At 50.5% G+C, this 12,247-nt stretch overlaps 1 protein-coding gene across 1 annotated transcript; it reads left to right on the top strand.

Annotated features, from left to right (window-relative positions):
• Positions 1-242: 242 nt before the first annotated feature.
• Positions 243-12,129, top strand: TMEM243 (transmembrane protein 243). Its single transcript, XM_040964916.1, has 4 exons — positions 243-458; positions 10,722-10,772; positions 11,476-11,580; positions 11,991-12,129. The coding sequence occupies exons 1-4, from the start codon at positions 381-383 to the stop codon at positions 12,111-12,113; spliced, it is 357 nt and encodes a 118-aa protein (XP_040820850.1). The 5' UTR covers positions 243-380; the 3' UTR covers positions 12,114-12,129.
• Positions 12,130-12,247: the final 118 nt, after the last annotated feature.

Raw genomic sequence — 12,247 nt, 5'->3', positions numbered from 1 at the left:
AGAGCGGCTCGGCGGCGGCCACCCGCGCCCTCTCGGCGCGCGCGGGCAACTTCGCTTGTGCGGCTCCTCGGGAGCGGAGGGACTGCGAGAACTTTCCCTGAGCGGAAAGTGCCACGAAGCGGGGAGATCGGGGTGCGGGCGGGCGCTGCCGGCCGGCCCCGGGGAGGCGCGGGCGGGCGGGCGGGAGCTGCCCCGGCGGCCCCGGTCACGCGCCCGTGTTTCCTTCCCCTGTGCGGCAGCGGCTCGGGATGAGGAGAGCGGGGCCCGGGCGGAGCGGCGTGAGGACCCCAGGGGCTGCGGCCACGCGGGCGCCGTGAGGCTGCGGGAGGCGATGCCGGCTCGCTGCTGAGAGGCTTTGGCGAGAACGAGGAAGCCCCAAGATGGAGGACTTCTCGGCCAGGACCTACGGCACCAGCGGTCTGGACAACAGACCTCTGTTTGGGGAGACGTCGGCCAAGGTGAGCGGGCCGTGGCTGGGCGGAGCCGACCTCCGTGCCCTCGGCGAGTTTGGCAAAGTTCTGGGCTGCCGGCCACCTGGCCGCTCCGAGGCTTCGGGGGCGCCGGGCTCCCGTGCCCAACAGCCCTCGAGGAGCCTGGAGGGCCCGGCTGCGCGGAGGGGCTGCTTTGAAGACGGCCCGGGTTCCGGAGGGCTCCGACATCAAAGGGTCGGCACTCCAGGCCTTGCAGGGGTCACGCCTCGGTCAGAGCTCCCCGGCCGCGCCAGCAGCTGAGAGCCCTTACCCGGCTCCGGCGAGGTGCTCTCTGCCTCTTGAGAGCCTGGAGCAGCGGGCTCAGCGCCAGCCGAAGGCCCCGGCTGCTGGCCAGGGGGCATCCTGCAGACCCCGTGGGCCATTCCGTGGCAAGCGCGTGTGATGGGCGCAGAGCGGGAACCGGGCCGCACGCACACGACCCCAGCCGCTTAGGTGGCGAAGGCTGGTGTGTCATGGCTGTTCTGGCCTGCTCTGCTCCTGGAGAAGCCCCCCGCGGCGGGGCCCTCCTGAAGACGCCAGGCTCCTATCTGATGGAGACACTGACCTGGGAGGAGCGAGGCACCCAGCTTTGTTCATTTAGTGCAGATCTCATGGAGAGCTGGACGAGGCCTGGGCAAGGTGGGCCAGGAGCGAGACAATAGGGTGAAGGCAGGGCTGCCCTTCCCCTGCAGATGGTGACGACCCTGTGGGCTCCCTTGTGCTGTGTTGCCAGCTGCTCGCTCTCAGGCTGGGGTGCCAGTGTGAACTTGGCCTCTGGGCAGAAAGCCCACTTCCTGTTGGGCTGCTGGTGTCCGAGCTCTCTCTGACCTGTACAGTAGGGAGCCTGTCCGTGGTAGGTGCAGCCTCTGGGGACGGCTGAGCAGAGGGGAGTGGAGGGGAGGAGACTGTCTTCTGGGCCCCGGCTGTGGTTGACCCTCACGTTCCTCGGGGAGCTGGAGTTATTCCTGTTACACAGCCAGGCGGGTGGGACCTCACGGCAGGGCTTCATGCAACTACCTGTGTCTACTGGTGGTTCTCCTTGGTCCTTCCCACTTCTAGCCCCCACCTGCCTGTGGGCTTGGGGTGCAGAAGCCTGTCTGTGCTGCTGGGGCCGCACGCCAAGGCCCCTGCCCAGGAAGCTCTGGTGTGGGGCTTTGCCTTGGGACGTGAACTAACAGATACTGCTACCGGAATTACATGAAGGCACAGCTAAAAGGCCTTGGAGAATTGGGAAGAGATTATCTTGATGCAAAACATTGAAACTATGCATAGTTTCTCATAATACACATTTTCTGTGAACTTGATTTAGACCTTGCATGTAACTGGACGTTGGGCCTTCCCCGTGTGGGCCGTGCCGGAAGGACCTTCTGTCTTCATCGGTGCTTGCTTGGTGACTGGGGGCGTGGTGACTGTACATTCAGCCACTGGGTTTACCCAGCCTTTAGCTGGTGTTTAGACTTGAGACTGTGCCTTGGGGTGACCGGCAAAGTGCAGCAGCCCTGTTTGGTTGCCTAAACATCAGAGGCCGTTGTCCACAGAGAAGAGAGGTGTGCGTCTCTAATGGAGCTGTCAGCTGCCACCAGTCTTTGGGTGACAATATCCAGATGAGTTTCTCATGTATTTTTTTTTTAATGATTTATTGCAAAGTCAGATTTACAGAGAGAAGGAGAGACAGAGAGAGAGAGATCTTCCATCTGCTGGGTTACTTCCCAAATGGCTGCAATGGCCAGAGCTGTGCCGATCTGAAGCCAGGAGCTAGGAGCTTCTTCCGGGTCTCCCACACAGGTGCAGAGTCCCATGGCTTTGGCCATCCTTGCCTGCTTTCCCAGACCACAAGCAAGGAGCTGGAGGGGAAGTAGAGCAACCAGGATATGAACTGGTACCCATATGGGATCCTGGTACATGCAAGGCGAGGCTACCGCACCAGGTTCAAGTTCTGTGTTATTGTTCAACTCTCAGAAAAACAAATGTGGTACAGAGACCAAGTTAATCGGAAATTCTGAAGTTTCTAAGACTATTGTTTCTGTGTCTCCTATATATATAATTAAAGATTCTTGTAGCTGTATTTAAGAGTATAAGCAGGTGAAATTATTTTAATGTGTATATTGGGTCATTTATATCCAAAATGATATCATTTCAGCTTTTCCTGATAAGCCTTTGGAATCTGGCTCTTTGTACGTACAACACCCATCTTGATTCTGAATGGGCACATTGTAGGTATCCAGTGACCCTACACAGCTGGCACTACCATTTTGCACCTCAGAATTACAATGCATGTGACTTCTTTGGATTTGTAATCATGCTTGTGAAACATTTTTCTTTTTGGTTGTTTTTTAAAATCTACGTATTCTTCTTCAAAGAGTTATACAGAATTGCGAGGAGGAGAGAGAGATCTTTCAGTCCCCCAATGGTTGTACAGTCACAGCTGGGCTAGTCAAGCCAGAGGCTTTGCTTGGGTCTCACGTGGGTGCAAGGGTGCAAGGACTTGGGCCATCCTCTGCTCTTTCCCAGATCATTAGTAGGGAACTGGTCTGGAAGTTGAGCAGCGGGGACTTGAATTGGAGTCCCTATGGGGTGCTAGTGCCACAGTGGGGGATTTGCATGCTGTGCTAGTGTGCCAACCTCAGAACTTTATTTTTTTACTATGGGACTCTCAGAAACTTTTCACTGTGACTGTTGTTGGTAAGGGTGGGTACTTCCTCAGCTGTTTCCGTGGTGTGGCCCTGTTAGCCCTGGCACAAAGCCTTACTGCTTTTACTTCCTCTATGGGAGCGTTCATGTGAGGTGAATTTCTGCAGAACACCCTCTGGGAATTGTGGCTCTGGTGTGCAGGGAGCCCTGGAGTCTGCACTGTCCCTCCGCCTGTCATGCCACAGCCTGTGTCTGCGTGTGCTGCAGGATAGCAGGGGGTGTTCAGCCTGTGTGAGTCGCTGTGATTTCTGGGCTTGCTAATGGGCTGCCAGACAGCCTGAAATCAGTTTCAGCCATTCTAGTCTGCTGAACTGGTGGTGGTTTTCTCTGGTTAAGAAAGAAAAGCTTGGGCCCAGCTCGGGGATCCCATATGGGTGCTGGTTCGTGTCCCAGCTGCTGTACTTCCCATGAGGCTTCCTGCTTGTGGCCCGGGGGAGCAGCAGAGGACGACCCAGAGCCTTGGGACCCTGCATCAGTATGGGAGACCCGGAAGAAGCTCCTGGCTCCTGGCTTCAGATGGGCTCAGCTGTGGCCACTGCAGTTATTTGGGCACTATAGTGAACCAGCAGATGGAGGATCTTTCTGTCCCCTTCTCTGTAAATCTGTCTTTCCAATAAAAATAAATAAATCTTAAGAAAAAAGCAAGCAAGCAAGCCTGTTGTAGCAGTGTGGGGGAAGGTGAGGCTGCAGCGGGAACCCACTTCCGGTCAGCGTGCCCTCCCAACAGAGGAAGGAGTGCCTCCGTGAGAAGGGTGGTGATGTTTGTGTCTGTTCTTTGTTGGAGGTGATGGAGGAGCGAGTGCCCTGGGAGGAGCAGGCTCCGCTCCTCCCCACAGTCATGGAGAGGTCTCTGAGGGGCACGTCCCAAAGGCGAACGCAGCCCATGTGCCCCCCTCAGCAGCAGTCACACGGGGCGCAAAGCAAGGTGTTTGCCTAGCAGGTGGACTGGTCGGAGTTCAGAGGCGCAGCATTTGGCCTCTGTGCGCGGCGGGGCAGGACTGGGGGCTGTTCCGGGCCTTTGCTGTAGCTTTGTACTGCTCAGTTTAGAACGGAGCAGTGATTCAGGACCTGTCTGCCTGGGCCCCTGAGCGCTGCCTCCTGGTGACAGAGCTCGGAGGGGAGTGCACAGAGGAGCACCGGGCACCCGAGGGACCGTCACTTGTCCCTTCTCCAGACTGCTGGTGCTAGAGCAGAGTTGCTTGGGACAAGCAGATGGAGAGCTCGTGGCCTTCCCACTCCCATGTCGGTTTTCTCTCCCCACCCAGAGCAGCAGACTGGAATCCTCTGGGTTTGGGGCTCTGGCACAGGGGATCCCACTGCAGACCGAGGGTTGAATTCTTGCTCTTGCCCTCGCTCTGTAGCCCGGCCAGGCTGGCACCTGATGAGACACCCTCCCTGTTCGTTCTGTCGCAGCTGCTTTGAGTCCTTCGGGTCTGCGCAGTGTGGCTCTCGGCTTGGAACCTTTCTCAGCTTGTCTGTGCTTCTCTCCGGCGAGCTCGCTGACACAAGTGCCCTAGTGCTTGCTCGTGTGCAGCGAGGGACATGGGCACGTCCTGCCTGCCTGACTAGAATCTAAGCTGCTTGGGAGCAGGAGCCTGTTTCCACATCTTTTAACTGTTTTAGCACTAGGCACAGTGCCTTTCCCAGTTCTCAATTTATGTGTGTTTTCATCTTTTATTATTTTTTTAAGATTTATTTATTTTTATTGGTAAGTCAGATACACAGAAAGGAGGAGAGACAGAGAGAAAAATCTTCCGTCCATTGATTCACTCCCCAAGCAGCCGCAACGGCCAGAGTCGATCCAAAGCCAGGAGCCCGGAGCCTCTTCCCACATTGTGCAGGGTCTCAAGGCTTTGGGCCGTCCTCGACTGCTTTCCCAGGCCACAAGCAGGGAGGTGGATGGGAAGTAGGGCCACCAGGATTAGAACCAGTGGCCATATGGAATCCAGGGGCATGCAAGGCGAGGACTTTAGCCGCTATGCTATTGCTTCCGCCCCCCCCCTCCATTTTGAACTCTTTAGAGCTAAGAGGTGGGTAGTGAGTGGGTAGCACAGTATTGGGAAAAAGCGTAAACCGAGCGAGGTCTGGCCTCTGCAAAGCTGCTCATCTACTACTGAACTTTCCCGTCTGAAGGTAACTTGTGCTGGTTTGGGGTAAGAGAGTTGAGTCATTGTTTTCTCTCGGCAAAATGTTGTGCATATGTGTGGGGATTCTTAGGAGCCTCCATAACAACATGTGGATTGCCAGACCTGTGTGTCCTTGTGCGAGTGGAAGAATGCTTTTGAAATTGCGTCGAGATTGGGGCCAGGCCTGCAGCTAGCTCAGCTCCCAGTGAGCGTGAGGCTCAGTCTGTGTCTGGGAAGGCTCCCCAGTTGACGTGCTGTTAACTGTGACGCTGTGCTAACTCCCATTTGCTGACCTCACTTGGTGTTTGCTGCTCTGGCTGCTCTGCTGAGGGCCTTCGCCTGCATTGCTTGCCAGTCTTTGAGCGGTCTCAGACGACAATGGAAACTGGGGCATAAGGGCTCAGTGACACGGGCAGATGCACGCAGGAGAGCAAGTCGAATGCACGGAGAGGTCTCCGAGCTTCACGTCCTCGTAGTGTAGTTGTTGTGACATGTTCTCCGCCGGAGAGACAGGAGGTACCTTCCAAATGGCCACAGTGCTCAGGGCTGTGGTGGCAGGAAGCCATCCAGCAGGGGGTGCAGCTGCTTAGACCAGCAGTGTCGCCTCTTGGGGTGCACATGAGGAGAGCGCGGCAATCAAAAATGGAGCTGGGATCTGCGCTCCGGGACTCTGGTGGGCCGAGAGGCGCCTCAGATGGCATCTTAACTGTTAGGTTTAACACCTGCCTTAGCCTGTGTTTTTGGGTACTTAACCACAAGTCACTGAAACCACAGAAAGTACTAACATTTAACTTTTAGTCCAAAGTAGTTGCTCTAGCTACATTTTTCCTTAACAAAAAAATATCAAGTCTATCATCTATCTATCTATGTATGTATCTATCTATATCTCCCACTTATAAATCCCTTAGAAATTTTGCTTTGGTCTTTTTGGGGGTGCTTATATGGATTATAGTAGCATTTTTGAAATAGGAAAAACAAATTGCCATGGAAACAGAAGGTTCAACATTGTTACTTGTTAGCATTCCATACTCTAGAACCAGGATTTCCAAGGAGTTGGGGACAGAAGCTGGTTTTGCATTTCCTCCCAGATCCATGCTTGTATCTGAATATTTGAGATGAGCCTAGGGTTCTCTGTTTTGTTCTGAGCTGTTGCCTAATGGCTGACCAGGTAGGAAGGGGTTCGCTGCTTCTCCCCAACCCGCTGTGATCACAGGGGAATAGGCCTTCAATGGCCCAAAGGCGTTTCAGAGCTGACACTTCAGAACCGTGGGCAGCCAGATGCCGCTTAGCCCCGTCTTCATTTGGAGCACTGAGAAGGGCAAGGAGTTGAGGTCAGGTAGCTGAGCAGCGGCAGAGTGCGGTCGGAGCCTGGTCTCTCAGTCCAGGCCCCACAGGTACTGCTCCAAAGACCGCTGGGGCAGTTGGACTGCTCGTCCGAGTTTTACAAAGGTCATTGGAGAAGAGACTTTGAAAGACTCCCCTCAGCAGGTGGGGACGGCAGACAACGTGCTCTTCATTTGCTTCTTGGGCTCTTTTCTCACCCAGGTGTCTGTCTCACCTGCCCTCCGCCCTCTTCACCTGCTGGGCTCAGGCCGCTCTGCAGCTGTGTGCTGCCTCCATCCCAGCTCTCACGGGATGGAAGAGTTTACTCTGCACCCTCTCTTCTTTGGTAACAGTGCTGGTTTTGTTCCCCCTTGAGTTGCTGTGGAGTTCCTCCCTTCATCTTCCTTGTCTTCCTCCTTCTGGTTTTTCTGTGGTAGTCTGTTCCTGTATCCCCAAGACACCCTACTCTTTCTCCTTAGTGGCTTCCTGCCTTTGGATAAGAGATGGTACTATTCATTATTGAATTTGAAATACAGCAGATACTTAAATTGATAAGATCTAGCTTGCTGCAAAAGCATCCTGGGAGGCAGAAGGTGATCACTTAAGTACCCGGGACCCTGCCGTGCACGTGGGACACTGACGCGTTTCTAGGCTTTTAGTCTGGTACAGCTGGTGTTGGGACATTTGGGAAGTCAATCAGCAAATGGAATATCTCTGTCACCCAGACTTTTAAGTAAATGAAAATAAACGAACAAACATTAAGACTCCAAGCCGGGCCTGGCGCGGTAGCCTAGTGGCTAAAGTCCTCGCCTTGAACGTGCTGGGATTCCATATGGGCACTGGTTCTAAGCCTGGTGGCCCCACTTCCTATCCAGCTCCCTGCTTGGGGATAGGGAATAGTACAAGGTTTAGAGGAGCACCAATTTGGTAGGGGGAACCAGGGTTAAACAATGTTGGGGGAGGAGATCGATAGTATTTGCGACAAGTAACTAAGTAAGCAGACTAGCTGTAGTAGAAATGATCTGAGTTTCAGTTTATTTGATACAGTTTAAATGCAGTGTCCATTAGACCCCCAACTAACTGTCCTTTGACAGGCAGCTGTGGGTTGTTACCCCCCACCCCCAGAGAAGCCCCGGAAAGTCACTGGGGCTCAGGGAAGGCTGTCCACGCTGTGAGCTTGAGCATTGCATCCAGAATAGTTCACTGCGACCTCAGACTTCAGGACTCTGCTGCTGTTCCTTCAGCGTGCACACAGATCACCGTGGGCCTTCAGGTGCCTTTTGCGATTACAGAGGAGTGGGGCAGACAGGCCGATGCTGCTGGGCCAGAAATTATACTTTGACTAGCAAGATTCTAAAAGCCCTAGAAGTAGTAGATTTTCTACAACTCTGTTTCTTTGCCTGGATTCATAATTATCCTGATAGAAGACCTGAAGTAAAGTATACTGAGAAATACTTTCACTCAGTCCTGGATTGCATCTTGGGAGCCTCAGAGGGGAGCACAGATCACAGCATCACAGCAATAGAATTATGGGTACTCACATAGATCCCTGGAAATTCTATTCCGATTGTCTAGAAGACAGGACAGGAAGAACTTGTAAAGTTCAGATGTATTTTCAACAAAATAGGTAAAACCAGTTGTGTTTATGTGGACAAATGTAGCAATCTGGTACCCCCCCTCCCAAAGTCCATAATTATCTTCATTCTTAAAAGCTGTTAATAGGTTTTCTGAGGTGCCACCTGCCACTTGACATATTTAGGTAGATTTGTATAGGCTGCTCTTTAGTGAGAAGTAAAAGTGGAGTCTGCTCTGTTGGGGCACAGTGGTGCTGACTCCTTTCAGTAGAGCTTAGTGGTACTGACACCTCCGACCACTTCTCCATTCCCCTGAGCTGCCTGTGCTGCCGTGACGTAGCCCTGTGGCATCTCAGCCTAGGAGTGAAACACTGAGAGGCAGAGAGAGGGAAGAGTGCGTGCTAGCCAAGTTCCACTCTCAGGTTCACTCAGGAACACATGTGAAATACAAGTTTGGAGCCAGGTGCATTTTGAAGTCTCACATGAGTGGCAGGAACCCAATCTTGCGTCTGCTGGTTTACTTCTTGAGTGCCTGCATGCCAAAGTCTGCAGCCTGGAGCTTACTCCAAGCCTCCCCAAGGGTGAGAGAGGGACCCCAAGGTCTCAAGTCAACTAATGCCTCGTAGGGGTTTTAGCAGGAAGGTGGGCTCATGCACTAAGATGTGGGATATGGGGTTGACAAGCAGCACACTGCTCAGAGAACACATATTCTGGCACCTAGAAGAGACTGGAAGAAAGCATTGTTGATCTTTTAATTTTTTCACAAGATTTATTTACTTTTATTGAAAAGTAGATTTACAGAGAGGAGAGACAAAGATTTTCTATCTGCTGGTTTACCCCCGAAGGGTGGAGCCGAGCCAATCCAAAGCCAGAACTCAGGCCATAAGCAGGGAGCTGGATGGAAAGTGGAGCAGCAGCCAGGATACGAACTGGTGCCTGTATGAGATCCCAGTGTGTGCAAGGTGAGGATTTAGCCATTAGGCTATTGTACCAGGACTCCATAGTTAATCTTTTGCATAAGGTGAAAATGTTGCAATTGCTTGGAGATAATATTTTTAATTTACATTATGGTCAAAAGCTTTAGTTAAAGACCCTAGCTCCTATAGATTTTGTGCATACACGTGTATGTCCTGTGCAGCGTAAGTTAACAGTAGTTAGAGACTTGTCTCTGAGTCTCTTCCTTCAGTGTTCTAATTTCAGCCTTGGCTGGGTGGTTGAGGCTTACCTCACTAAGGCAGCCATAGGTCTGTTGAGTCTGCTGTTTGGGAAGGGTGTGGCCGGAGTGGTTTCCTTTATTCCCTGGCCTCTGCAGCAGTGGCCTTGGTGTGGAGTGTCCTTTAGGCACACCCAGTGCACTTGGCCTTCCAGTGGCTGTCTGGGAAACGAAGGGTCACTGCTGTAAAGTGTTCTTCCTTTCTCTGAAGTTGTTTCCTAATCAGTTACTACCCAAACATCCTTTGTTTAAAAGCCTTAAATTTGCCTCTTCAGAAATAAACTTGAGTTCACATTTGCCTTACAGCAGCGTTTTCTAATCAGGCCTTAAACCCTCACTTTATTCTGAAGTTCTGTAAATAACTTTTGAGAACTGATGTTTGCATCTGCTGTTTGACTCCCCAGATGCCTGCAAATAGCAGGCTTGAGTGGGAATCAGGGTCTCCCAAAGGGGTGGCAGGGATACAGGAAATGAGGCTATCACTGCCTGCCTCCCTGGGTGTGCAGGAACAGCGCTGGAATCCGAGAAGTGGACATGCCATCGTGGGATGCAGGTGTTCCCACAGTATCTTAACGACTGGACCAAACACCTGCCCCGCTGTACATAGCTTGTGCCAATAGTCATACCAGAAATTGCATCTAAACAGTGACCTGGATTCGGAATCCCTAATTTCAATAGTTTTTAACTTACTGTGTGACTCTGACCATCTGAGGCCTGAATCTCCTGTGAAGGCAGGAGTGAATTTTCAGGTCCTTTGTGTGGAGTTGGTTGGCTGGTGACAGAAACAGCTCACGGGAAGAGCTCTGGGGTCTTCCGATAATATTTGTGTTGAAGGCTTTTGTCATTAAACAGGTTGGAAAACCAGCAATTAAGATGGTATTTGAGACTGCTTCCAGCCTTGGCATTCTCTAATAACAGCATCTTCTTGTATATTAGGCAAGGACACCTAAGCATATCACACATAGATAAACACCACAGTTCTTCGTCAGTAGGTCTGGTTCTTGGTCTTCACCAAGGTCCTTGACTAGGCATTCCACTGTCCTGCCTCTTTCTCCTGTTGTTGTTTTTGGCTAATACTGTTACCCACATAATCTGTAGGCCCCTTCCTCTGTGTAGTTACTTGGTCTTTAGCAGTCTGGAATGTCACTAGCCTGCTCCTTCAGGAATCCCTGGCCTGGCTGGCTCATTTCACTTTGCTTTGTCTGGCATTTCAATGTGTCAAGCTGAGAGAACACAGGATCCTGGTTTCATTCTAAACCAACCCAGTACCTACTATATTATTCTATGGATCCAGTCATTAAGCTTAAACTCCTTTCTCTTTCAGGATAGAATCATTCATTTGGTTGTTGGAAGCTTAACATCCTTATTGATTCTTGTAAGTATCTTGTACTCTACCCAGGTTCTTGGTCAGTTTTGAGAATTGTGGTTCAGTAGCTTTCAAACCAAACAGAACATTAGTGAGGTGTGAATAGGTGAGTATGCAAAGCATTTCAGTCAGTATGAATGCTTTGCATGTCGTACTACAAAAATGCAACTGAGTAACTAGAGTGTCTTAAGAGTGTCTGATTTTTCACCACCCTTCACAGTAGAGTATGTGAAGTAGTGCAAATCAGATAATTGGGGCTTCAGTTAACTGAGTTTGCCAGGTTTGCCTGCTTGCTTGCTTGCTTAGTAGTAATATTTTGTTGTTTCCTGTTGATAGGAATTGTACAGTGTATTAGAAACCCATCTTGCAGTGTTTTTCATGTCAAACAAAACCCACTTTGATTGTATTCACTTTTGCTAGGAGTATGCAAAATAACAAAGAAGCAAAGTCATTTGTTCTGTGGTTGAAATGAGTTTTCATCTTTGTTAGAGGTTGATACAGTTTAACTAGTCTTACCTCCTGAAGAGGGAGTAATAAATCTTGAACATATCTACAACCGATTTGTTAAAATTACATTGACATTCCAGAAAGCAAGCCTGGCGGCAGAGAGTATGTAAGGTGAAGCATCTGTAGTGTCCCTCTGCCTAGAGCCCAGCTGACTGTTTTACCTTCAGAGGACACGGTCCTGGCCTTACTAGACTTGTCTTTACAGGTAACGCTCATCAGCGCATTTGTTTTCCCGCACCTACCTCCAAAGCCGCTGAATATATTTTTTGCTGTCTGCATCTCTTTGAGTTGTATTACTGCCTGCATTCTGGTGAGTACTCTTTAGAATTTCAAAGGAATGTATATAGAGTTTATATACAGATGACACAGACTTGATGTTGGTCACTTCGAGGGGAACAGGAAGGCTCCCAGAGGAGGATGCCTCTGCTCCCAATTTGAACTAGTAGGATTTGAAAAGTGATCTTTTTAGGCAATACCTAGAAGAGAGTTAAACCTTTTACTCAAATAGTGTTAAAATAGCTGATGAATGACTGGTTGTCTGTATGGGGTTGAACAAAGTAAACTGAGAAAAGTGTGAACATGGGTGTGGAGACTCGGGTAGTACTGCTTGACTTAGAAGGAGTAAGAATTAAATCTGGCTACCATTTAGGGAAATAGAAGTACTGATTAACAGTTGGCTTAGGGAACATTAACTTAAAAACTTTTATTTAACTCTTTCAGATCTACTGGTATCGACAAGGAGACTTAGAACCAAAATTTAGAAATCTAATTTACTATATCTTATTTTCTATCATCATGTTATGTATATGTGCAAACCTGTACTTCCATGATGTGGGAAGGTGAGGCGTCCGAGGACAGACACCTACCAGGACTCTTCCAAACCGCATTATCATAGTGAGAACCTGTCGGATGAGGTAATGCTGGTAGATGGCCTCGAAATCTGATACATGATTTTCATGTTAATTGTAAATCTGAAT

Source organism: Ochotona curzoniae, unplaced genomic scaffold, assembly GCF_017591425.1.
Source record: "Ochotona curzoniae isolate NIBS_2020 unplaced genomic scaffold, NIBS_Ocur_1.0 scaffold_3835, whole genome shotgun sequence".
Taxonomy (NCBI): domain Eukaryota; kingdom Metazoa; phylum Chordata; class Mammalia; order Lagomorpha; family Ochotonidae; genus Ochotona; species Ochotona curzoniae.
Note: the sequence above shows the minus strand (reverse complement) of the source record. Positions and strands in the feature narration are given on the sequence as shown.

Bases quoted from the DNA above. Each gene is read 5' to 3' on its own strand.
- TMEM243 (XM_040964916.1), top strand. From the start codon at position 381: ATGGAGGACTTCTCGGCCAGGACCTACGGCACCAGCGGTCTGGACAAC. The intron at 459-10,721 runs GTGAGCGGGCCG...TTTCTCTTTCAG, and splicing joins TTGGGGAGACGTCGGCCAAG to GATAGAATCATTCATTTGGT. The intron at 11,581-11,990 runs GTGAGTACTCTT...TAACTCTTTCAG, and splicing joins GTATTACTGCCTGCATTCTG to ATCTACTGGTATCGACAAGG.